The sequence below is a fragment of the Mustela putorius genome, unplaced genomic scaffold (genome assembly GCF_011764305.1).
Source record: "Mustela putorius furo isolate JIRA1106 unplaced genomic scaffold, ASM1176430v1.1 tig00537248_pilon_pilon_pilon, whole genome shotgun sequence".
NCBI classification, from domain to species: domain Eukaryota; kingdom Metazoa; phylum Chordata; class Mammalia; order Carnivora; family Mustelidae; genus Mustela; species Mustela putorius.
In genome coordinates this window covers 3,124,326-3,148,679 of record NW_025422387.1, presented here as the reverse complement: position 1 = coordinate 3,148,679, position 24,354 = coordinate 3,124,326, and the positions used below count along the sequence as shown (strand labels likewise).

Genomic DNA, 24,354 nt, shown 5'->3' with positions numbered 1-24,354 from the left:
GGTCTCCGGGACAAGGAAGGGGGGGGGGTCCCTCTTCGGGCCCGACTCCAGCCAGCTGGCAGGGTGACCAGGAACAGCCGGCAGCCCCAGGTGGACCGAGCTGCTGAGAAATGAAGTGTCAGCCCTGGTCCTCAACCCTCTGGTGACACCAGGTTCTTAAAATAGTACCTCTGCACAGGAAGGAAACCGATGACTCAAAGCCGCGGGGAGGGGAGGCGGGGGGCTGCAGCGGCCCACACCCTCCCTCCAGCGCCCCTCCCCCAGGCCAGGCCTCGGATCCCCGATCCCCGATCGTCCCGGATCCCCGGGGGCCTGGGATGAAGGGGAGGCGCACACTCGGCCCAGCCCCTGCTGTGCGCCTGCGTTCTGGTGCCAACTTCCCCTAGGCCTTGGCTGCCCTCCCAGCGGGGGCGGAGAGCACCCATCCTTGTCCCGGAGGCCCAGCAGGCTCTCCCCGGGCTAAGTGCTCCCTGGACGCAGGTGCCCAAGGGAGACCTCGGGTCAGTAGCACCAGGCCCTCCGTGAAGGACACCTCTGAGCTGCCTCTCCTTGGAGGACACCTCTGGCCACTGGGACCTTTTGGTGACCAAGACCGAAGGTAGACCCCGGCTGGCCACAATCCCATAAGCTCGACACACCTCCCCGCCCCACCCCCGGCTGTGTGACCCTAAACAGGGCACTGCCCTCCCCAAGCCTCGTCTAGAAAATGGACAGTGACCCCTCCACGAGGCCAAACATGAAGCAGGTGCCCTGTCACAGTGGGTCCCCTCCACAGCACCCCCGAAGGCCACCAAGCCAAGAAGCTGCCGACTTCGAGAGGCTCCACTGAGAGCCACTCCAGACCTCGGCCTCCTGTGCCACCAGCCTTCAGGGGGTCTCTGCTCTGAGACTCCCAAGCAGGGGACAATCCCCTCACCCTGTTTAGACCCACCAAAGAATCACTTGGACTATGAGCCCCACGAACGCCTGCCTCACTCACAGGGGGGCTGACCCTGCTTCCCTGAGCACTTAGCTTGGGGGGAGGTTGCTGGGCAAGGACAGGGATGGGAGCTCTCGCTAGGAGGGCAGCCTGACCCCGGGCATCCCTCAGGCATCCGGACACAGCCCCCTCCACCCACCTACCCCCACCCCCGCTCAGAAGGCTTCTGGGACTCATCAGGTCAGGAGTGGGGAGAGGGAGAGCCACCAGGTCTGGAAATGGCTGGCTGCCACCTCTGGTCCTGCCACCCCTGTTGCCAAGAGGGGAAACCGAGGCAAAGAGGCGCTTACTGATGGGGAGGGAAACATTACCCAGCTTGCGAAGACAGTCTGGCAATTCCTCAAGAGGCTACTCGCAGAGGGACCGTGACCCACCACTTCCAGTCCCGCAAGTACACCCAACAGCGATGAACACCTGCCCACGCGGAGACTCGCCTGCTCACGTTCACGGCCACGCATGGCAGCTCCTCACGTCCGCCAATGCCCCAGTGGGTGAACAGATGTGCTCTACCCGCACAACGGAATACTATCCAGCCCTAAAGACGGGTGACGTCCTGACACCTGCCACGGCCCGGACGAACCCTGAGAACGTCCGCGGAGTGAAAGAAGCCAGTCACGAGAGGCCACACCGTGTGTGAGTCCATTGATACGAACGCCCAGCAGGCGAGTCCGCAGACACAGGAGGTCAATGAGTAGTGGCAGGTTGGGGGAGGGCAGGGACAGAAAGATAAGGACGTGACAGTCAGGGACGTGGAGCTATTTGAGATGGTGCGACGTTCCAAAGTGGACTTGGAGATGTCGCGCACATCCGTGAATACACTAAAAAGCGCTTAACGGTACACGTTGATTTAAACGGATGACGTGTGTGGCATGCGAATTCTATCTCAGTAAAGCTACATTTTAAAAAAAAAACAGGGTCTCCGAGACCTCCCAGAAATCATGCTCAACAGGGAAAGCGAGCCCTAGGAGGGGAGCCTGCCGCCCAACCCAAAGGGGTGCGAGGCCCAGCCCCTGAGCCCGAGGAGCCCCCCACTGCCGGCCTGGCTCGGTCCTGACAGGACCCAGGGCCGCACCTGCTTTGCCGTGGCCTGAGCACGTGGACTCCAGGCTGGGGCGCAGCTGTCCCCGAGGAAACCACTCCAGGGGCGAACAGTCAACCCTCCCAAAGGTCCACAGCCACCAAGGCTGAGAGCGGGCCGAGGCAGTGCTAAGACAGCCTTAACTATTCATTGTTTCCCGCCACCACCCTCCCCCTGCAAAGATCCTGGTGTTCCCATTTCACAGAAAAGGAAACCGAGTTCTCTACTCAAGGCCACTCAGCAAACACACGGTGGAGCGGGGTTTAAAATTGGGCTCCAAAGGCACGAGACCTGATGAGGAGGACCACACGTCCCTTCCCGGACATGCCATGCTCACAGGGCCCCTCACAGCCGTCCTGTGTGTGCATGTCTCTCCATACTGCCCCACAGCTCTGCACCAACCTGCCCGGGGCGACACTCACTGGTCCAGGGCACGTGGGGCTCTGGCCATTTCTCCTGGGGCTGAGGCTGCCCATCAGCCAGGAGTTTCCACATTGCCTTGGCTTGGATCTCTGGTGACACTAAAGGTGACGGGGTGCATGAGACAGAAGAGGCCTGGGGTCTGCTTCCCATCAGTAAAATGCCACCGACAGCAGTGACACCAACAAGAGGAAGCACTAGGGCTCAGCACTCACCATCCAACAGGCGTGGAGCTCAGGGCTTTGCACAAATTAATAGGGTCAATCCTCACCGCACCCCAACGGGATATATGGCGTTATTCCCATCTTACAGATGAGGAAACTGAGGGACGGGAAGGGGGAGAACCGCTTGGGCTCACACAGCTATGACGGAGCAGAGATCACGTGGCCCAGAGTACGGGCTTCCCATGCTAAGTCAGCCCCACTGCGCTGGCCTTCACTGTGTCCTGATGGCGAGAGTCGGCTCCCCTGCCCCCAACCCTACCCCCAGCGCGGCAGGCCCAGCCACCCGCCCGCTACCGGCCGGTCCCTCTTATCAGAAGGGTGTATTTCCGGCCTCCTCCAGAGGACAGGACAGCCTTGGCAACAGCTGACTTCCTCCTTCCCCTCCACGCCACCTGCCGCCCTGCCCACCTCTCCAGCCACCACCGCCCCCCACCCCCGCCCGCCCACAGCCACCCACCCTGGCCCCCAGCTCACCAGCTCCACCTGAGGCCCCAGGCCTTCCAGAATCCGATGTGCAGCTTCGGCCTTCTTCTGCAGGGTGACGGGGAGGAGGAGAAATTAAAAAAAAAAAAAAACACACACAGAACAGATTATAAATAGAGGCCTCCAGAACAGCAGGCAGCGGCCCAAGCCAGCAGCCAATCCACGGCCCCAGAGCAGGGGGGTGCAGGGTCCCCCTGCAAGCCCTCCCCGGGCTGGAAGCAAACAGAGGGGCCTCAATACCCCTGCAGCGGCCCTGGCAAGGCCGCCAAGTTTCGATTCGAACAAACACACGGTGTTCTCTGTGCCGCCCCCACCCCCCCCCCCGCCCACAAACCCTCAGGCCTGCGTCCCCCGGGGCCCAGTGCTGCGGGCACAGCTCCTTGCCAGCGGGCCACTCTGCCAGGCCCAAGATGCCTTCCTGCGCCTGGAAGCTGGCTGGGTGTCGGCAATTACCTCAGAGCTGGTGCCGCCAGCCAGGGAAGGGGGGGTGGAGATAGAGGCGCTCAGAGATACCCTTTCTAGGATTCTTGTATTTCACAATCATGTGACTATTTCTGAGCTGCCCGGGGGCCTCCCCGCCTCCCTCCCCACTCACAACCCGGGACTTATTAGGAAAACAGGAACATGTGGCAGAAAGCGCTCAGTGGCTGTGAAGGCGGCAGGCTGGACCTCCGAGCCTGGCCGTAAAGGCGGACATTGTGCATCCGCCGGTCCCCATGGGCCCCCAGCCCGGGACCACCAGCTGGGGGAAGGGGTGGACGGAGAGCTGTGGGGATGGTGGCTTCTGCAGGGCTGCTGTCGGATCTGGGCCGCCGTGCGGAAAGCGGGGTGCCCACAGCATGCAGGAGGGAGACCGGAGTCCTCCGGCGACCCAGAAAAGGCTGGGTGCTCCGGACTCAGCCAAACTCGGGGAGATCATCTAGGATCTGCATGAAGCCGGGACGACAGGCCAAGCAAGTCACCATCAACAATCCCCTAAAAGGGGGTGTTCCCAGAGTCCTGGGGAGCATGGCTGCCAAGAGAATTCAAGGCCCAGGCTCCTGCTGTCACAGCAAGGAGGAGGGGTGCCAAAAGCCAACCCACTCCCCCTCTCCTAGCCCCTGGGGATGGACGGTGGGTACTTATGTAGGTGGGCTCAAGCTGGCACCTAGAACGAGCTCCGCCTAGAGCCCTGGGCCCAGCCCACCCAGGAACAAGCCATGCTCTCAGCCCCCTTCGTGCAGAGCCAACACCCCGAGACCAGCAGCCTCAGCGTGTGGCTGGGGGCCAAAACATCAGGGGCCAAAGCAGTACTGTAAGGACTTCCATTTTATCCAGGAGCTACCACGGGCCAAGCAACCAGCACAGAGCACGCATTATTAGTATTTAAATCACACAAACATGACATGAGGCAGATCCGAGACATGTCCCCATTTAACAGACATGAAACAGGCATGGAAAAATGACATACAGAAAAAGTCCTGCTGATCTCCAGGCTCCAAGAAGGAAGACAGACAAGGGCCGGATCCCATGCGGGGGGGCCTCCCCTGGGCTGGGGACCCGCACCGTCTTGCCCCAGGCTCACCGCAAAGCAAGAGGACGTCCCCGTGGGGCTGATGACGGGAGAATTCCTGAGGCAGGTCAAGTGAGGGAATGGGGTGGGGTGGAGAGGGGACGGGGCAGCTACCCAAACATTTCCTGAGCACCCACTCTGTACTGAGCACTGGGGCAAACCAGGACATGAATGAGGCCCAGCCCCTGCCTGCAAAATCTCCAGATCTAACGAGCAGCTGGTGAAGGCAATGGATGGCAGACTGGCGCGCACAGCAGAGGAGGCAGTTGTGGTGGACATGTAAGGCATAACGCAGGGCTCGAGTCTTTCCAGAAAAGTAATGGGAGGCGTACATAAGATGGGTTTTGAGAGATGAATAGGAGTTTCTGTGCGTTCACGAGGTTCTGCGCAGGTCAGCGGGAAATGCCCATTTAGATAAAAGACAGAAGCTAAACCCAGGAAGGGTACGGCTGGGCCCCCGGAAACTGCCCATCACACAGGTAAGCATAGCATGGGTCTTGGATCCGGGCACAAGGCCTGTGGCGGGGGCTCCGGAAGCCTGTGTCCTACAAGCCACAGCAGACTCCATCTTCAACCACATCGGGGTAAGGGGCTCCCAGAGAGGGGACCTCCTGCAGCCCCTGGAGACGAGAACAGAGATGAGGCCCCTCCCTCAGCTGCTGAAGTCACCCGGAACGCAGGAGACGGGCTGCCCAGGGCCGCCAGCTTGCCAGCACGTGCCTGGTGTGAACCACGCCTCGGCTCCTAACACGCCCCCAGGTTCCAATCCCCAGCCCGCAGCAACCCTGGGGCTTTTTAAGACGCGCCTCGATTTCCCAGAGATGCCCCCGCCCGCTTACCCACTGATACCGAAGCGACCCTGCGGTGCCGCAGCGCCGGCAAGACTGGACTGTGTGATGCCTGGAGCAAGGGCCATGGAGCCACACCGGGCTGCTCCCTACGGGTTGGCGACCACAAGCACCAGGCCATGGCTCGCACGAGGGGACCTCTGCATGGGCCAGGCCCTCTACTGCAGCCCGTGTGTGCCCCAGGTGTTTGCACACCTGCAAGAACCCTGTTCAGAAGATTCTAGCATCAGCCCATTTACACACAAGGCAGCTGAGCTCTGGGCCACGCCACCTGCAGCCCGCCTGGAAGCTGGGAGCAGCTCCAGGGACAGGGAGAGGATGGCTCCCAGCTGGCCCACCGCCTCACACTGCCCTGGGGGCACCTCCCCTCGGAGGCGCGGGGGGGCCCCCTCCGTCCCCACCCCCATCCCACTTCTCTGGCTCAGCCTGAAGGGGCGGAGTGGGAGGAGTGTGTGTGCTTGTCGGTTCACAGGGAACTGTGTGTGTGTGGGGGGGGGGTATCCCGCCTACTGGGCCTCTCCCCCACACAGGCAGGGCTTTCTCACCGCGTCTCACCGTCAAGGACAACCTGTCCACCAGGGGCAAGGTCTGGGAGCCAGCTCCGCTCTAAGCCTCAGCCAGCCACCCCAGCTGTCTGGGCCTCGGTCTCCCCATTAGCACAGTGGCCACACTCACCCAGGCCACCAAACCCCCAGCACTCTTACAAGGATGTTCTGCAAGGATCAAAGTGACATGCATATTGTCCCTTCCGTCTTCACAACCCCCTTCAAACGGAGGGCAACCACTCCCTGCCAGCCAGGGGCACGGCAGGGAACCCAGGTGTGGGCCACGGACTCAGCCTCGCTCCTGATACTCCCTCCCGCACCCTCAGCTGACGGCTTCTTGCCACCTGAGGAACTGAAGCCGAACTCCTTGGGGGGTCCCAGGGGGCCCCCACTGTGCCTGGCCTTTGGGAGGCCACTGCCAGAGGGTGCCTGGCTCAGCTCCCAGGGAACGACCCCGGGAGCTCATGCCGCCAAGAAGGACGGAGCTCTCACCAAACTTGGCGGGGGGCAGGCTGGGTCTCACTCAAGAGACCGCACTCTGGCAGGGGACCCTGTGGGCTAGGCAGCCAGACCTCTTGGTGCCAGAGAGCCTGGGGGCTGTGCCCAGGCCGAGCAACCCCACGGTCACCTGCATACACAGGTGCACACAAGCCTGGTGGGCCCGCGGGGACCATGTCCCATGCCCACGTCTGTAAGGGCACGACTGTCCACAACTGCGTGCCACACAAGGTGACTCTCTCTCTCTCTCACACACACACACACACACACATTCGCATACACATGTGCCCAAGCACACCGGTCCACATCCACACCAGCACGTGTCACACAGCTAACAAGTATGCTGACAACTGCAGGGGTGTGTAAGTACACAAACTTACAGGTGTGCCCCACAGGTGCTCACACACACGCACATTCACAGACGTGCACAGTCATCCACAGGCCCACTCAGACACACGCACACACACCTGCGCGTGGACACTTAAACGCAGGACGACCACGCATGCACGTAAGTCAGACACGCAGATACACGAGGCCATCAACAGGCCCATGTGCACACACGTGTGAACGCAGGTGCAGGGCACACGTGCACGTGCACTCCAAGCAAGCCAGCACATGCCCACTTGCACTTGCGTCCACGTGAGCACAGCTACCTAGTTACACACGTGCATCCCTCTACACACACACACACACACACACACACACACACACACCCTGCTCCTCCTGGGCAGGGGCTCCAGACCCTCACCCTGGCTGGCCCCCACCAGTGACCCCCCCGCCCCCAATCTAGCTCCTCAGCTGCCTATCCTGGCCTGAGCTCTGGGCCTCAAGCTCTCCATCTGCACAATGGGGACAGCACCCACGCACCCACCTACCCAGAAGGCCCAACACCCCAACGTCTCATCCACGGCACCCTCCTCCTCAAGCTACGTCCACTGGCGAAGCACCACAGTGGCTTGGGGAAGCAGGATCCCAGAAGCCCAGCGCGCTCCTCCACACACGGGGCCTGAAGACGTGGCCCAGAGCTTCCGTGGGTCGCGTGATGAGGGACATACGCTGGGGAGGCAGAATTTGCGTTAACGAACTCACCCGACCAACAGCGCTAAGTGCAGAAGATGAAATCGGAGGAAGCCTGGATCCCAGGCATAGTTAGGATGCGCAGTCACAGAGGCCGGGGGCAGGGGGGCGCCCAGACCAGAGCACTGCTCTGAAAGCCCGAGGCACAGCTCAGCTGGCTCCGTGGCCACGGAGTCTGAAGCTGGCCTCGGGGTGCCTGGACCCCCGAAATGCTCCAAAAAATCCTTCATGGTCTCAGCTCCCAACCCTATTATTAGTACTATTAGTAACTCTATTAGTCATGTTAACCTGCTAACATGCCCTAACCACATTCTATATTTACTTCCTTCTCATTTATTTACTTCAGCAGGCTCCATGCCCCACCGTGGGGCTTGAACTGTGACTCTGAGATCTGGGTCAAATGCTCTGCCGACTGAGCCAGCAGGAGCCCTAATCATGTTACAGAAAACCCATACCGGGTGCACCTGGGCAGCACAGTTGGTGAAGCACCTGACTTTGGGTTTTGGCTCAGGTCGTGATCTCAGGGTCAAGAGCTCAAAGCCCGAATCAGGCTCCGTGCTGAGCATGGAGACTCCTGGTGACTCCCTCTGACCCTTGCCCCACCATGCGCGCGCACGCTCGCTCGCTCTCAAATAAATCCTCTTAAAAAAAATGGAAACAAAACAGCATCCTTACTCATACGATGCTTGAAACAGAAGACAAAATAAGATGGGGTCTTACTCTCTGCTTCCCTCCTGACTCATCAGGGCACCAGTCACCACAGGTGCGCCCCACATGAGCGACAGACACACATGTGCATTCACTCACAGCATGCACCCACAGGTCCGCTCGGACACGCGCGCACACGTATGTGCACGGACAGGCTCTGGCCCCATCGGTGCAGCCTCCTCACCGCCTGGTCGTCCTCGGCCCTGGAAACACCCTTCTGGCGTGTCCCAGCGGCACCCATGTTTGCGGACAGAGTCCAGGTCCTGCCCACCCCCCAGGAAGTCTACCTCAAACGGCCACCGGCCAGGGTTCCCACAGAATCAGACTACGGGAGCCTCCGGTAGCGCTGCGTGTGTTTGCTGTCCCCGAGCTCTGAAGTGTGAGCCCGCTCCTAGACCCACGAGGACTCCACCTCCTCACGCCCCACATACTCCTTTCGAAGATCAAATGAGACCCTGCCCCTCTCTGGGCCCTTGCCTGTGCTGGGGAGCACCCCCCTTCCCCCACCAGAATGTTCTCTTCCTGGGGGTGGGGGGATGGCCCACTCACTGCTTCCAATCCCAATCCCAGCCCACTCCCCCCCAGTTCCTGCCCCCAGGGGCCCTGCAGAGACTCTGCCTCCTGTTCCGCCATCTGTGGGCACCTGCCTGCCCTTCACACACAGGCGGCTCCTGGGAGGCAGGAAAAGCCTTGCCCAGCCGGCTCCCGCTGCGCGTGCTGGGCGTCTCACCCGTGTGCCCCGAATGGATAATGAGCCAGAGTCCAATATGCAGAAAACCAAGACAGGCCCTGCCCGGCAGGGAAGCTGCGTTTTCCAGCCGGCAAGGCATTTAGAGACAGACCCTTGTCATCCACCTCTCAGAGGAACCAGCAGGGAAGGAAGGAGGATTAAAATTTAATCCTATTGATCCCCCAAGGGGCAGTAAGTTCTGGCTGCTCCTGCTAAAGGCAGCTGCGGGGCTTCCTGCCCACCCAGCCTCCAGACCCCCAGGCTCAGCCTGTGTGGAGGGACCCCCCTCCAAGCTAATCTCCACTGGGGCCAGGGACCCATACCAGTGGCCCCCAAACCAGAGGACTCTTCCAAGGGAGTCTCCCCTCCTCTCTGCCATCCTGCATTTATTCAAAAATCGTTTACTGAGTACCTACTACGTGCCAGGCATGGTTCCAGGAGCTCGGGATACAGCTGGGAAACAGACAGAAAGATGCCTGCTCTCACAGAACTTCTGTTTACCATAAACAGAATAAACAACAAAATGTGAATCATGTGCAGTATTGGAACAAGGGCAAAAGAGAAAATCAAAGCCAGGAAGAGGAGAAATGTTCCTTGAAGGGCTTTTAGGATTAGATGGAGGCTTGTATCAGGCCTTGCTAAAATGGGGACACTAGAGCAAAGAGCCGAAGGAACAAGGAAATGAACCCAGTGGGGAAAAAGGAGCTCCAGGCAGAGGGCACAGCCAGTGCAAAGATCCTGAGGTAGGCAGAGTAAACGCCAGCGAGGCTAGGGCAGAGTGAGGGGATAAATAGAGAAAAAGGGAAATTCAGGGTTAATAAGGGGCAAAATCCTTGGATCAACAATATGCCCCTGGGTGCTGCTGACTTGTGGGTTTATGTCTCTCCCGCGAGAGAATCCATGCGAGTGAGCCGAGGTCACTGCTGTGCCCCACTGCCTGGAACAGAGGCAGACACGGAGAGAGGGTTCATTTCCACGGCTGCTGAACGGATGAACAAATACATGAATAGAGAGGATGAGTGCCACGCCCCCAGGCAACCCGAACTTAGCCAGCAGGGGTCGGCTCTCAACATCCCAGGAGCCAGGGTTCGAGTCCTAACCCGCCACTCATAGCTACTGAGTGGCCTCACGGAAATGACCAGAGCTTCAGTCTAATCTAACCCAGTCACTCCTACAGCATCGGGACACCACCGCATTGCAATCCCAGGAAATGGGTTCGAAGCCCCCAGCCTATGGTGCTGGGGCCTACAGGGCAATGCCAGCACTCTGGGACCCCAACGTGGTAACCACCCGCCTGAGGTTGGGGGGCACAGGCTGCATGTGCCTGGCCAGCCTCCTCTCCCCTTGGGAGAATCCTCCTCCCTCTATCTAGGCCCTGGGACCGGGACTCTCCAAGGGTGGGCCTGAGACCCAGTCCTGACCCATCAGTGGTGTCAGACCCCCTCCACCCAGGCCTGGGATTGGCTGAGAAATGAGCACGTGTTCCAGCCAGCCAGTGAGCACCCAGTCTGGGACTGTTTCCCATCTGCCCTGGGAGGCACGTGGGCTGAGGAGGCAGCAGCTTCTCCCTGCGCTGGGGAGCCTGGCTGAGAAGGACATTGGCACAGAGAGAGCGGAGGTGAGGACCGACAGCTCCCAAACCTCTTCAGTTGAAAGCCTGGACCCACCCACGCCTGAAGCAACCAACACCAACTCTCACTAGAAGATTCAGGAACCCCTCTTGGGCTTCAACCAGCATGAGCTGCGTTCCTGCCTCTTGTATCCGAGAGTCTCGGCTCACAGGACCCTTTCTGGGACAGGACTCCACAGTTTACAAAGCCATCTCAGCCGCATCAACCCTGTGACTTCAAGAATATGGCCAGGACCTGGAGCAACCAAAGACCCGAGACGAAAATAAACCACCCAGCTCATCCGGGCGTAGGCTGGCCTGGAGTCCAAGCCCCCTCCCCCGGCACCTGCCCACTCACACAGAAGCTGCAGAAAATCTGGACGGGAGGCGGGAATTCTGGCAGGGAGACCATCCTGGAAGAACTGGGAGGGGGTGTCTTAACCGCTCTTGGGGGAAGGAGGAGTGTTGAGGCCAGGGAGTCAGAGACCAATTCGCTCTGCAGACATGGCTCTTGGGGAGGACCTGGTGCCACCCAAGGGACAAACCCCAGGGCAAGGCAGGCCAGTCACGGGGCTGGGAAGAGGAGCGAGCTTCCCACAGAGGGCACCAAAGGCACTCCCAACAGGTCGAGCCCATGACGAGGACCAAGGACCAAAGGCAAAAGCCACCAACCTGCCTCCACAGCTGCCAGAGGGTTGCATGCCCGCTCTCTCACCCAAAGATCAGAGAGGGAGGGTCGGCAGAGGGCTGCCTGGCGACACCCGGGAGCCCTGCCCTTGTGCCTCCAGCACAGGCTCCTGGAGGCCGCTCAACCCTGGCTCCGATTCCCAGCTCAAAGCGCACCTGCTGTGCCATCTCAGGCAGCTCACCTTCCCTCTCTGAGCCTCAGTTTCTTTATGAGTAAAATAGAGAGAACAGTGCCTGTTTCATGCACATCAGGAGAGAATTACGTGAAGTCACATACCGCATAAGCACTAGCCAGAAGAGAACGCTGGCACCAGCCCCCGTGCCAGCGAGAGCTTGCCCAGTGCCAGGCATTGTTCTGAGGGCACCTCACGATGAACTCACCTCGTTCCCACACCACCAGGCCAGGGAGGTGCTAGAATTATCATCACTCTGCCGGTGCGTCACAGGGAGGTGTAAGTCAGGTGCCCAAGGTCACAAAGCCAGGGGATGGTGAAGACGGGGCAGGAAGCCAGGGCATCTAGCCAAAGCCTGTGTGGCCCAGCGGCTCTCCTAGCGTCAGGATCGTTATAAGCGGGACTTGGGGTGGGGGCTGGGGTATGGGAGGGGGCCCAGCATGCGCTCTGGACCCCTGGCAGCCTCAGGGTCACCGGCATCCGGTGCTGCCTCAAGAGGTGGAAGCAACGCCGACCCAACCAATCCAGGAGGTCCCCAAGGGGAACGACAGCCACACGCACCAAAAGCACACACTCCCAGGCTCCAGAAGCCCCCAGCCCCCAGGACCCCCAGCCCCCACCTGAGCTCTGAGCACTGGTCCAGCAGCCAGGGGCAGATCCTACAGCAGAGACTGCTGGGAAGGATGGCCAGGACCCCTGGGCAGGCAGGGGGACCAGAGGAGACAAGGCAGGAGAAGTGGTCCCCCCCATCCAGCACCCTTCACCGTGTGACCTCAGACAAGGAAGAGTCCCTCTGTGGGGACTCATGTTTCCTCATCTGTCAAACAAGGGAGAGGACTCACATCCACAGGCCCCGAGCGTGTCTGCAGAGTCCACTATAAGTCACGGAAGCTGAGCTCTCAGGGGCGGGCCCGTCGGAGACACGCTAAGTTGCTCCCCCAGGACCGAGGCCCCTCCAACCAGCCCGCAGCTGCCCTCCAGATCTCCAGGAGCCGCCACAGCCTGCTACAGACCCCATGTTCAACCGTGCCAAAGCCCCTTCCAGGGCTATATGTCAGCAGAGGCTGGTGTGCATGATCTGGGACCCTAAGACCCACAAGTTCGAGTCCCAGCTCCACCACTTTCTAGCTGTGTAGCTTTGGACAGGTCACCTAACCTCTCTGGGCCGTGGTTTTTCCCCGTGTTAAGTGGAAACAATTCCTGTACCTACCCTCCCAGGACTGCTGTGTAAAGAACCCCGGCCCACTGCCTGAAAAGGAGCTGTTCAACTAAGGTCTGCTGTTACCATTAATGATAAAGACAACGTTACTACCGTCCTCTGCATTACAGGAATTTCTTTTGCGTGAGCGCCAAACCGATCGCCTGGTCCTTCCCACCCCCACCTTCCAATCAACTGGCCCCTCAGGCTCTTCCACAACTTGACGCCTACACTATCCCCCTGCGTCCCACGGGCCGGCCACAGTCCACACCCGTCAGCACGCCTGAGCAGAACAGCCACAGCCGCCCTGAATGGGCTGACCCTTCCTGCTCCCGCTCCCAAATCCAGGTCTGCACACACGTGGGAGACCGCAGAGGTCCCCACTTTTCAGACAGGAATGCCGAGGCCCAGAAACAGAACAGGCCCTTCCCGGCCACACCCACATCCCGCCTGGGAGCCAGCGCAGGGCCAGCGGCGGAACAGGGAGGGAGGCCCCACGGGCCGGGCCGGGGCGGGGCGGGGCATACCCGGTTCTCGTCGTAGATGATCTGCACCAGGCTGCGATGCTTTGACTCGATGGGTGGTGGCGACACGGGCTTCTCGGGCTCTGGGGGCTTGGCGGCCTCCTCCTCCAGCTGTTGCTGTGGGAAGGGGGAGAGAGCGGCAGTGAGCACCCTGGCGGGCGGAAGGCGGGAGGGAGCACCCCCATGGTGGAGGGGCGGCCCCGCGCAGCCCGGCGGGCCCAGTGGACTCGCACAGGAAGTCAGGCTGCTAACCATTTCCTCTGAGTCACCAGGGGACCCCGAGCCCTGGAGAGGGCCCCACTGGGCAGGGAAGGGCCCAGCTGCCGGCTGTCAGTGGTGCGGCCAGCCCTTCTCGGTTCGAATCCCGCTTTGACCACCTAGGAGCTCAGTCGGTGAGCGAGAGCAAAGCTGCCGAGCCGTGCTGGGCAGCCGTTTCCTGGTGTGTAACACAGGCGTATCACCATGCCTCCCAGACACGCTGGTGCACGTGCAGCCCGGCTGGGGGCTCTCGGCAAGCCCGCGGCCATCCTCCTCCTCCTCGCTCTAAGGACCGTCTCCATCGGGGGAGGCTGCGGACCCTGCAGCCCAGCTGTGCGTACTGGAACCCTAGTTCGAGGACTTCCTCGCTCTCTAAGTGGGAAATGGCTAAAGTTCTCTCGTGTGGAGAGAGAATGGGGTCACGTTCCTCGTGTGGAAACAAGGGATATTTAGTGTCCGCCGCACAGAGCAGATACGAGGGGCGTGAAGGCTGGAGCGGGCGTGGGACCGAGTGAACACCCCCCGCACCCTCCTCTGCCTGCTGCTCTACATGCTGGACCCTTGTCCTCCGAACACCGCAGGGCATCCCTTCACGCCGCTGTCCGCCTGCTTCCGCAAAGGGAAAGTGAAGACCAGACAGCTGAAGACACCGGTCCGAGGGCACCCAGAAGGCCAATGCCCGGTGGCACAATCTGAGAGGGCCTCCAGAGTGAGAACACAACACCGCTCTGTGCTCCTAACGCACAGCCTACCCACGACCACGGACCGCGAGCGAAACAATATAAACTCAAAAAGGCAGCCAAGACGAGCCACGCAGAAGGAGCCAGAAAACCCAGGCCTGGCTTCTGTGGGCACCCGGGCCTGGCTCGTAGAGCCAAGCTGCCTCAGTCCCACAGTGACCCCTGGCGGCAGCTTCCAGAAGGGCAGCCAGGCCAACCCTGGAAATACACACACACACACACACACACACACACACACATACACACACCCCTGGAAATACACACACACACACACACACACACACACCTGGAAATACACACACACACACACACACACACACACACCCCAAATTGATCAAGAGCTGCTCTGAGGCACCTGGCTTACAGCCACAGTCACAAATATGTACACATGACCTGTGGCTACAGCCCCATCCCAGAGCCAGGCCTGAAGGAACCAAAGTACTCCAATCTTGCCCTTGGAAATGCTGCCTGACATCAACCAGGGCCTGGCCTCCATTCAGGAGGCCGGAGTCACCATCTTGGAAACCCACCTCTTGTCCCCCAGGTCAGGGACAGCCGGCTAAACCTCAGTGACCGGCCCAGCTTCTGGGCCATGCTCAAGTCCCAGCTCTTCCCTCCAGGCAACAGCCCTGATGCCCTCTTAGAATCCACCAGCAACCTGGATCTCCTTCCACAGCTGCCTACAGGACTCTGAGCTGGCTTGACCTGCTGCCCACAGTGGCCGGGGGCCACCCTTGACCCTACCCGAAGCCCATGCTTCCTTACCTAGAGAGGACCCAGTGTGACCCTGCTTCCCCAGGGGCAACCCAGATGCTTCTCGGGGTCAAGACGGCATCGCACGGACTCCATCAACCGTTTCTACCGAGCGCCTACTCTGTGCCAGCACTGCGCGGAGCGTGGCCGTGAGCAGCAAGACGAGGACCCCACTTTCACACTCGAGTGGGAGAGGTCCCCAGGGGAACAAAGCAGGATGTGTAGTCCCTCAAATGGTGACGCCATCAAGAAGACTGAGGGGACAATACAGCGACGGCCCCAAGAATAGATGCTGCCTTAGGCTCAGCAAGCCGCCCGGTGTCTGTAGTACCCACACGGCTCCGCCACTGTGTCTAGAAAGCAGCCACAGACAACACGTATGAACGTGACTGTGTGCCAATAAAACTTTATTTGCCAACACAGGCATCAAGCCCGCTCTGGCTGGATTTGCTGACCCCAGGATAGAGGGTGGCTGGGGACGAGGGCTCCTGTGAAGGCCAGGAGGGCCCCGCTGGGGATGGGGTGTCTGAGTAGAGACCTGAACATGCCAAAGGGAAGCCTAAGAGGATCCGGGAAAATGCAGATCGTCGATTAATTTTATATCAATTTATGTTAAAAACTAAACCATAAAATTACCACAAATCTCTATGTTAACTTCTCTTTGGTCTCCGCGATTACCATAAACATGTTTTTACCACATGACCCCGTTCCCACCTCAGAACGCTAGCACGAGCTGTCAGCTCCATCCCCGTTTCACAGAAAGGAAACTGAGGCTGGGGGAGGTGACTGTTCTGAGGCAGAGCTGCGAGGCCCCGCCCATGCGGGCTCCAGGGCCATGGCCAGGGTCAGGGGGTACGTGCAGGAGCATGAAGCACAGAGAGGTAACCGCCCTCCCCACACCACTGGGGAGCGGCAGAGTAAGATCGGAAACCCAGGAGCCTGGCTGCGAGTCCCGGCCTCGCCCCACACCCCGGGGGCCGGCTGGTACGGCAGCCACCGGAGGCTCCTTCAAGGGCAGGTGTCGTTTAATTCAAGCCACACTAAGCTGGAAGTTGAGTTCCTCACCGCACATGCGCATGGCACGCGTGACTGGTGGCTACCCTGGTGGACCGCACAGACCCAGACCTTTCCAGTCCTGCAGAAAGATCTGCGGACAGCAGTGCACCGCACCGCACAGGACGCCGCTCTGACCCGGGGGACGTCGCGGCAGGAAAGCAGCCGGCACACCGGCAGGCCCGGCGCCAGCTCCCTATCCCCGGCGCTCTCTTCTCCGGCGCCCCGCCCCCGCCTGCCCGCACCTGCTTCTTCTTCAGCTTGGAGATCTGCTGCTCCACCATGGTGATCTCCCGGTCCACCCGGTCCATGTTCTGGATCAGCTCCTCCTTGGAGAGCCTCGGAGGCACCAGCTCTAGCTCAGGGTCGGCGTGTGGCGGGCTGGGAGGGGACACGGGCTCCAGCTTGCCCGCCAGGCTGCGGTCCTGCAGCGGAGGGAAGAGGAGCAAGGCGTCAGCGCAGGGGGTTCCCCAGCCGGCAGGCCCGGCCACGCTCCCCGAGCTTCCAGCGACGGCAGCTTCAGGCCCCGGCACACAGGACGTCTACCCTGACAGACCCCACATCCCAGAAGTGGGACTGCCAACCAAGCCCACCCGCCCCCGCCTTTGCCCATCCTTGGCCTCCTGCCTGGGGGAACCCAGCCCAACCCGCTGCCCACTCCGCAGAGGTCAGATCCCTTATGCCCTCCTATATGGAAGTTTTCACAAGCTCCCCTCAAGAGTCGCAAAGCACTTCCCTTCCCACAGCAGGCCTCTCTCTTGCTCCACCAGCCTGGCCGCGTCCTCCCACGGAACCAAACCCCCCAAGAGCAAGCATGGAGACCCCCATGTCCCAGCCCCCAAGGCCTGGCCCCGGCAGACCCTCCACGAACATCTGATCACAGCACTCTGTCCGAATCGGCAAGTTACAGACGTTCATAGAGACCAACGCGAGAATCACAGGAACAAGCCGCAGAGAGGCACAAGGAGCCATGAGTAGCAGGCGCGGGGCTTCCATGCCCTCCTTGCCAGGGACCGGTCTTTTTCTGCTTTTCCTTCTTGGAGGATTACTCTTTGTGTCATGAAGCCGTTTTCAAAATTGGGTTAAACAAATAAGGGAACGCTTCATTGGGCTGTGCGCTGACACTCGTGCCAGCGGAGGTTTACGGAGCACCTGAGCCATGCCGGGAGCACCCTGGGGAGGAGGAGGTTAAAAACAAAACAAAACCCAGTCCCTGTCTCTGGAGCGCTCACGGGCGAGGGCCCAGGTTCAGATCCCAGCCCACTCAGCCACCTCCCAGGGCTGTGACCACAAGCACGTCAGGGACCTGCTCCTGCCTCAGCTTCCGCATCTGTACAATGGGATGATCCCGGCTTCTCTGGCTGCTGTAAGGCTGGAAGTGTCCTGTCCTCAAACCCGCGCTCCAGGCCTGGTGGCCGGCACGGGCAGAACCCAGCCCATGCTCGAGCTGCTCAAGGCCACGCCGGCAGCTGCTGGCAGCAGAGGCCCCAGGAGGAGTTCCAGGCCGCCGCCTCCCTGCCCCCACGGCAGCTGCGCCCAGAGGACAGAGGACACATTATTTCCTGGGACAACTGCAAGCCCAGGGGCTGCCAAGGGCTCCCCATCTCAGGACTGTCAGAGGCTGTGCCATCGTGCATCCACCCCTCCTCCCCATGCAGACCCTCACGAGGCCCGCGTGGCCCGATGGTCCTCAGGATGTCATTGGGTTTGCCCTCTGTCCTCATTGCTTTACTCTAAGATGTAGAGAGAGCTGGCGTCGGGGCTCAAGACCTTCCACCCAGAACACTCAGGGGAGGGGCGCCTGGGGCGGCTCAGTCAGTCAAGCGACCCTGCCTTTGGCTCAGGTCATGGTCCTGGAGTCCCGGGATCAAGTCCCGCATCCGGCTCCCTGCTCAGCGGGGGGTCTGCTTCTCCCTCCACCTCTGCCTCTCCCCGCTCACGTGCATGCATATTCGCTCTACCTCTCTCTCGAATAAATAAATTAATTAATTAATTAGAATAACACTCGAGAAATGCAGAAAAGCCCCAAGTCCTTCCACCACGTGGCCTCCACACGGCTCAGGCCGTGTCCACAGGGAGGCCGCAGAAATCAAACCTCCCTGCCCGTCCCCATCCTCAGCACACCCTGCCGACCAGACTCCCACAGCAGACCTGCGGGGGCTGCCGCTCTGTCCCACTACGCAGACGAGCGAACTAGGAATATGGAGGTGCAGGCCCACGAGGGCTCTAACCCAGTGGCCAGCCAGGTTGGCAAATCAGCTCAGGTTTGCATTTTGGATTCTGTCCAACTAGTCACCCACCACTGTATTGGGAAAGCAGTCACAGACTGCCTTCCAAACAAAACCAAACCAGCCCAGGACCCCCTGAAATTAGTGGCAAAACTGCGTAAAAGAAAAATTCCCTAAGAAAAACACTCAGTGGGCTTGGGACCCTAACTACACCCCAACAGGAGGACCTGACCTCACATACACCAAACCAGAATCAGCTCATGTGCTCCAGCACCTGAGGGCCTTTGCACAATCCATCCCCTCTGCCCACAACACCTCTGGGTCAGCTGAAACTCGACTCCCCTTCCCATGCACGCCCCCCCTCACTCCCCAGCCCCTAACTGAGATCTGCCCCCTCCTCCATGCACCCAGGGCACGTGGCTGGTCTCTCCCCGCAGACTCGGTCATGGCTCAGGGTTCTGGAGACAGAAGGTGGTGGGTGACGTGGGTCCTGGAGCCCGGCAGCATTATCCGCTGTGAGAGACACCTCCCCTCCCCTCCCTGACCTTCCACCAGGACCAAGAAGGAAGATAAACAGAACCCCGACCAGGAGCAGTGCTCACGAGCAACACCGGCAGAAAGAAATTCTATCCCAGAGCTGGCAGGGTCAGCGCAGGGCTTAGATGAAGCAATTGGCTACTGCTGGGAACCGCTGGAAAAGTTGCTGGAAGCTGCCTTAAATTCTTCATGGGTAAGGCCTGTCTTCTTCAATGTGTTCTTGTCACTTGCGGTTCAGGCATAGCTTTTATTCTCACCAAAAATGTACAAGTAGCTTTTATGCTCACCAAAAATGCACAAGTGGGTCCACCCATGGCTGAACAGACCAAAAAACGTGGATCATCACAGAATGGAACACAATCCGGCCACAAAAAGGAAGAGAAAGCCCTGATCAGTGGCACAACGTAGATGAACCTTGAGAGCGTGAAGCTGAACCAAAGAAGCCAGACTGAAAAGACCACGTATTATAGGATTCCATTCATAGGAAACATCCAGAACGGGCAAATCCAAAAAGACAGAAAGCAGACAGGTGGCTGCCAGGCACTGGGGAGGAAGCAGGAGCGACTGCTAATGGCTGTGGGGTCTCCTCTCCAGGTGTGAGAACATTCTGGAATTAGTAGAAGCAGAGGCTGGCCAGCATCATGAAGGGACTAAATGCCACTGAACCACTCGCTTTCACACAGTTAATTTCAGGTTATGGGGATTTCACCTCGCTTAAGAAGATGATGCACACCCAGGGGCAAAGAGTGCTTTTTTCCGTAACTGAGTTTTCCAGGAATGGGACCAAGGGAGCCTGGCTACTGGGCCTCCAGATGGTTCTCCCGATGGCTGTTGGCCTCTTCAGCCCAAAGCCACAAGAGCAAAATGACAAACCCATACCCAGTCGGTCGCCAGGTAGCAATTGGCACTATTTCCCCCATCAGATGCTCTTGGTGTAAAATTCAGGCCAACACAGAACAGAAAACTCATTACTCAAAATTAAAGGGCAGCAAAAGCCCTGTGGCCAGGGAGGTCCCCCTCGTCCCAGCTCCAGGCAGGGTCAGAGCTGGCCTCGGGCACTCAGAGTCCACTCTGGAGTCACAATGAGGGGTTCCAGGATGGACAAGGACCCCATGCACAGGCAAGGAAAGAAAGACTATGGCTAGGAAAGTAGAGACGGAGGGAAAGCTCTCCCTTTATGCTGTCCTTGTACACGGGAAGAGGAAGGGCTGGAGTCGCAAACTGCCTTCTTGTTAACGCATCAAGACCACACAGAAGATGGCAGACCAAAGAGAGGGACAGAGATGGGGACCTGGTGACATCATGTCACCTGGATCAAGTTGTGCCTGAAGTCAACAAAGCCTGGATTCCAGTTACATGAGCCAGGACTCATTCTTAAGTTAGACTGACGTGGGTTCTCTGTCCCTTTCAGCCAACAGAGGCCCAACAGACAAAGAGACTTTCAGAAATGGTTCCACGTATGATGACTCTAAACTCACCTAAAACAAAGTCTGATGCATTCCAAAGGAAGCCTGATACCACAAAACTCCAGAGGCTCAAGGGCAGGGAAGCATTATGAAACAGAACGTTTTTATATGAAAAAGGAACACAGCTGGCGTTGGGGGGCAGGGCAGGGCTGTAAAAAAAAAAAAAAAAAATCCCACTGAATTTCTGTCTCATGCAGACAGCTGAATTCCACAAAGCAGACGCAAAAAAACATCTGAACACTTTCAGAGTTGTGTTCTCCCCTGGCTTCCTCCCTTGCCCAGAATCTGTTCAGACTTTCCAAATGTTCTTATTAGCAAGCAGCCTGAAGCAATTTGGTCCAGGCAGGCCCCAACGCTGGGCTCACTGCTCCCCCGACCCCCAGGGTCCAGGAAGAGAAGACAGAGGCCCAGGGACAGAAACAGACACAAAGACTAAGACTCCCCAGGGAGCTGCATGAAGAGGGAGAAGCAGAGGATCACAGGGCCGCGGAGGACACGGGGAGACCCCCAGAAGAACCAAAGGCCTGAAGGCTCTGAGCCACTATTCCAGGGCCCAGACTGGGTGGGCAGCTGAGGCCTGACGGGGGCTGGCCAGAGACAACTGCCGGCCTGTTCTCTGGGCAGAACTGGACAGAAGCAGGGGGCACGACCCACTGAGGGCTCTAGTCCCCAGGAAGGAAATCAAGGTTCCCTGAAATGGCCCTCGGCCTGGCCACTTGACATGGCCCTACGCCCCTTCACACATAACACCACTCGCCTATCGTCCAAGACCCACTTACAGAAACAGCTTTCTTAATGGCAAATCCCTCCCAGGAAACTGCGCAGTCAGGAAGCAGGGGGAGGGCACAGACTCAGTGCCAGGGCGGGGATGGCGGGCACTGGGAGGACGGAGGCAGACGGCCCGCTAGGGGCACCAGAGGGGAAGCCTTCGGCAGGACAGCCTGGTGGACCGGAGTGGGCTGTAGACCCAGGCTGTCTGGCCTTCAGGGCCCACTTCCCAGCGACCATAGGGGAGTGTTTTGCCCCCTCAAGCTGGGGCCCCTTTATAAGAAATACGGTATGTGATCACACTTCACGGGGCTGGGAACGTGCCACGGAACTGTGCTCACACTCCACACGACCTGGCAAGCCCCCTTGATGCGAACTACCATCGCCACTGCCACCACGGGAACACCCCTTCTGGGCCAGCCCCCCAGTAAAGGACCCGCCTCGGCGAGGATCCCACCATTCAATCCTAACCAGCATCAGGCAGAGAAGACGATCCGGAAGGCCCAAGTGGGCCACTTCCATCTCCTGGCCTGGCTCCCCCTGCCACCCATGCTGCAGTAAGAGGAGCGCGGGCCACTCCCAGCAGCCGGGAGGCTGTTAACCAGCTAACGCGTGTCCCCACAGTCATGAAGAAGCCGAAAGGAAACACTCAGCCCGGGCAGAGGTGACATCCGTCACTCAGTTGGCCAACGATGAACATGTCACATGGCCCCAGTCCCTGTGCCATCCCGGGCAGTGGCAGTACAACAGCTTCCAGGGCGGCCAGGGGACTGGCTGGGATCCCTCCCTTGGCACCTCCGTCGGCTTCCTCTGTGTAAAATGGACACCAAAGAAGCTTCCGGCCTCAGTGGTCCTGAGAGTGACTGAAACAGCAGGACCTCCCATACCAGCATGCCATAGGTGCTTAAGTGATGCACATGCTCCGGGTACCATCTCAGCTCAACTTTCCGTTCTAAAAAGGAGTCGAGTGAAGGAGCTCCTCAGGGCACGGGAGGCACGGTGGCCCTGTGGGCTGGACACGCCCGGGGAGGTGTGGTCCATCTCCAGCCAAGCAGCAACCCACAGAGCCAGCCTCTGCCCAGCCTCGGCGCACCCTGCCCTCAGTCCCACCTCCCAGCCTCTTGCCCCAGCTGTGCCCCAGCCCGCCACAGCCAGCCCTCACCTGGCGCCCAGTTCAATAGCAGAAGAAAACGCAGATCATCTGGCGTCCCGGCCCAGGGCGTCTTACCTTGGACAGGTCGTCAGAGCCCCCGGGCTGGCCCGCAGCCAGCAGGGGCGAGGGCCGCAGCAGGGGGTCGGGCAGCAGCTCCAGGCGAGGGCGCTTGCTCTCGATGAACTCCATCTCTGACTTGCCCAGCTCCGGCAGGTAGGAGTGGGACTCGGGCCGCAGGTGAAGCTCCTGGGACCTACGGCAGGCAGGGACATGGGGAATCACATCTACTAACCTCCCGCTGGGCGCCTGCTGAGCGCCACCAGCTCTAGGCCCCTGAGAGACAAGTGCCCCCCTGGGGAAAGGCGCCCCGCTAGGCAGCACTCAGTCACAGACCTGCCTCCCTGTGCGCCACCGTTTCCTGACTGTTTACAGGAAGAGGACGGAGTGGCGGTTCCCTGCTCCCTCATCGCTGAGCGGGGCCCACGACCAGCGGCACCAGCCCTGCTCCGAGCTGCTGACAAACGCAGGGTCTGGAGTCCCTCCCCAGACCCAACGAGTAGGACTCTGCACTGAAACGAGAACCCCGGCTGATTCGTGGGCACAGCCAAATCCGAAAAGCCTTGGGGGTCCAGCACAGATGATATAACACACATGTCACATCTATACGTCACCCACCCCAGGCAGCCGTTGCTAGCCAACCACGGCGCTCTGGGCTCCAGCTGCCTGGGGCAGAGATGGGAGCTGTCCAGCCTCATCCCTCCCGACCGGCTCTCCTTAACCTGCTCCCCAGTCTGCAGAGGACAAAACTGACCCAGAGAGGACACGCCTGGCCCGAGCGCACACAGCCGAGCCAGGATCCCAGACTCCACCTCCAGCTCCTGCTCCTCACTGGACAAGCCTCAACACTGCCCCTGCTGAAAAGCTTTTCAAGTTCATGCCCTCCCCGAATGCTCCAAGCACATTCTCACCTCTGGACCTTTGCACATGCTGTTTCCTCTGCCTGGAGTGCCTTTACCCAGCTCTCTAGATGGCTAGCTACATAATGGACAAGTCCCCCTCCGAGAGGCCTTTCCTGGCCATCCCGGCCAGAGAGGTACTACCTACCCCCACCCCGGAGGTCCTTCTGGAATTATCCTGTGTGGTGTTTGTGTGCCTCTCCCCTGTGAGACTGCAGGCTCCCTGGATCCCCACTGTGTGTCCACAGCCAGCATGTGTCAGATGTCAGGATTCTTAGCATAAGTGCTGTTATGATCTAGCATCTCGGAGTCCTGCTCTGACCTTGGTCCTCCCCTCCCTGGGGTCCCCATCCCGCTGCACTGGCTCCTTCCCTCCTTCCCGCCTGGGTGGAAGGAAAGGCAGGCCAGCCCAGCATTGGGCACATGCCTCACCCGGCAGCTGAGGGACACAAAAGGCCTCAGAGAAGAGGGGAGGACAAAGGGAGGGGGGAAAGGGGGCTCCCCAGGTGACCACTGGTGCCAGCATGTCCCTCACAACCAGGACCCCCAGCCCTGCCCCCCCACATCTTGGTGGCCAACCTCTCCTGCCTAGGCACGTAGCCAGAGACCACTGAAGGCCGTGGTGGCTCTTCCGTGCTCACCCCTATCTTTGCCCCAAGTCACGGCTACACCAGGACAAGGGCGAGCACACAGCCCGACCGCCCCCCATTTCACCCCCTGCCGGGCCCTGCTCCAGCCCAGACCTCCGTTCCCCGGCAAGAGAAACGAGGCTGCAGCTCCGAGCCAGGCAGTGGGCCAGCCTCTCCTCACCTTTCATTCCCAGGCTGGAACTCGGACAGCAGGGAGGGCCTCCGCCGCTGGGGCTGGATGATGGAGCCAGGAGACAGGTGGGAGGTGTAGTCACGGGGGTGCGGCTGGTACTCGAGCAGCCCAACGTCCTGCAGCGACAGGCCCAGGAAGAGCGTGAGCGAAGGCAGCTCAAGTCACAGTCACGCACTTCTTGCCCAGTGCTCGCTCCTGAGCAGGACCACGGGCCACGTCCACATGCGGCTCCAGAAGTCCAGGGTGACCAGAGGGCATGCCCGGGACCGATCACCAGCCGACCTGTA

At 59.9% G+C, this 24,354-nt stretch overlaps 1 protein-coding gene across 22 annotated transcripts in view; it reads right to left on the bottom strand.

Moving 5' to 3' along the window:
• The window catches only part of NCOR2 (nuclear receptor corepressor 2), a 206,997-nt gene that overhangs the window by 110,848 nt on the left and 71,795 nt on the right, over positions 1 to 24,354 (bottom strand). For all 22 annotated transcript variants that reach the window (XM_045073531.1, XM_045073536.1, XM_045073532.1 and 19 more), the window contains 5 exons: positions 24,056 to 24,183; positions 22,365 to 22,542; positions 16,383 to 16,562; positions 13,337 to 13,450; positions 3,176 to 3,232 (listed from right to left, as the gene is read on the bottom strand). In XM_045073531.1, coding sequence (XP_044929466.1) covers positions 3,176 to 3,232; positions 13,337 to 13,450; positions 16,383 to 16,562; positions 22,365 to 22,542; positions 24,056 to 24,183 — 657 coding nt within the window. The remainder of the gene's footprint in view (positions 1 to 3,175; positions 3,233 to 13,336; positions 13,451 to 16,382; positions 16,563 to 22,364; positions 22,543 to 24,055; positions 24,184 to 24,354) is intronic.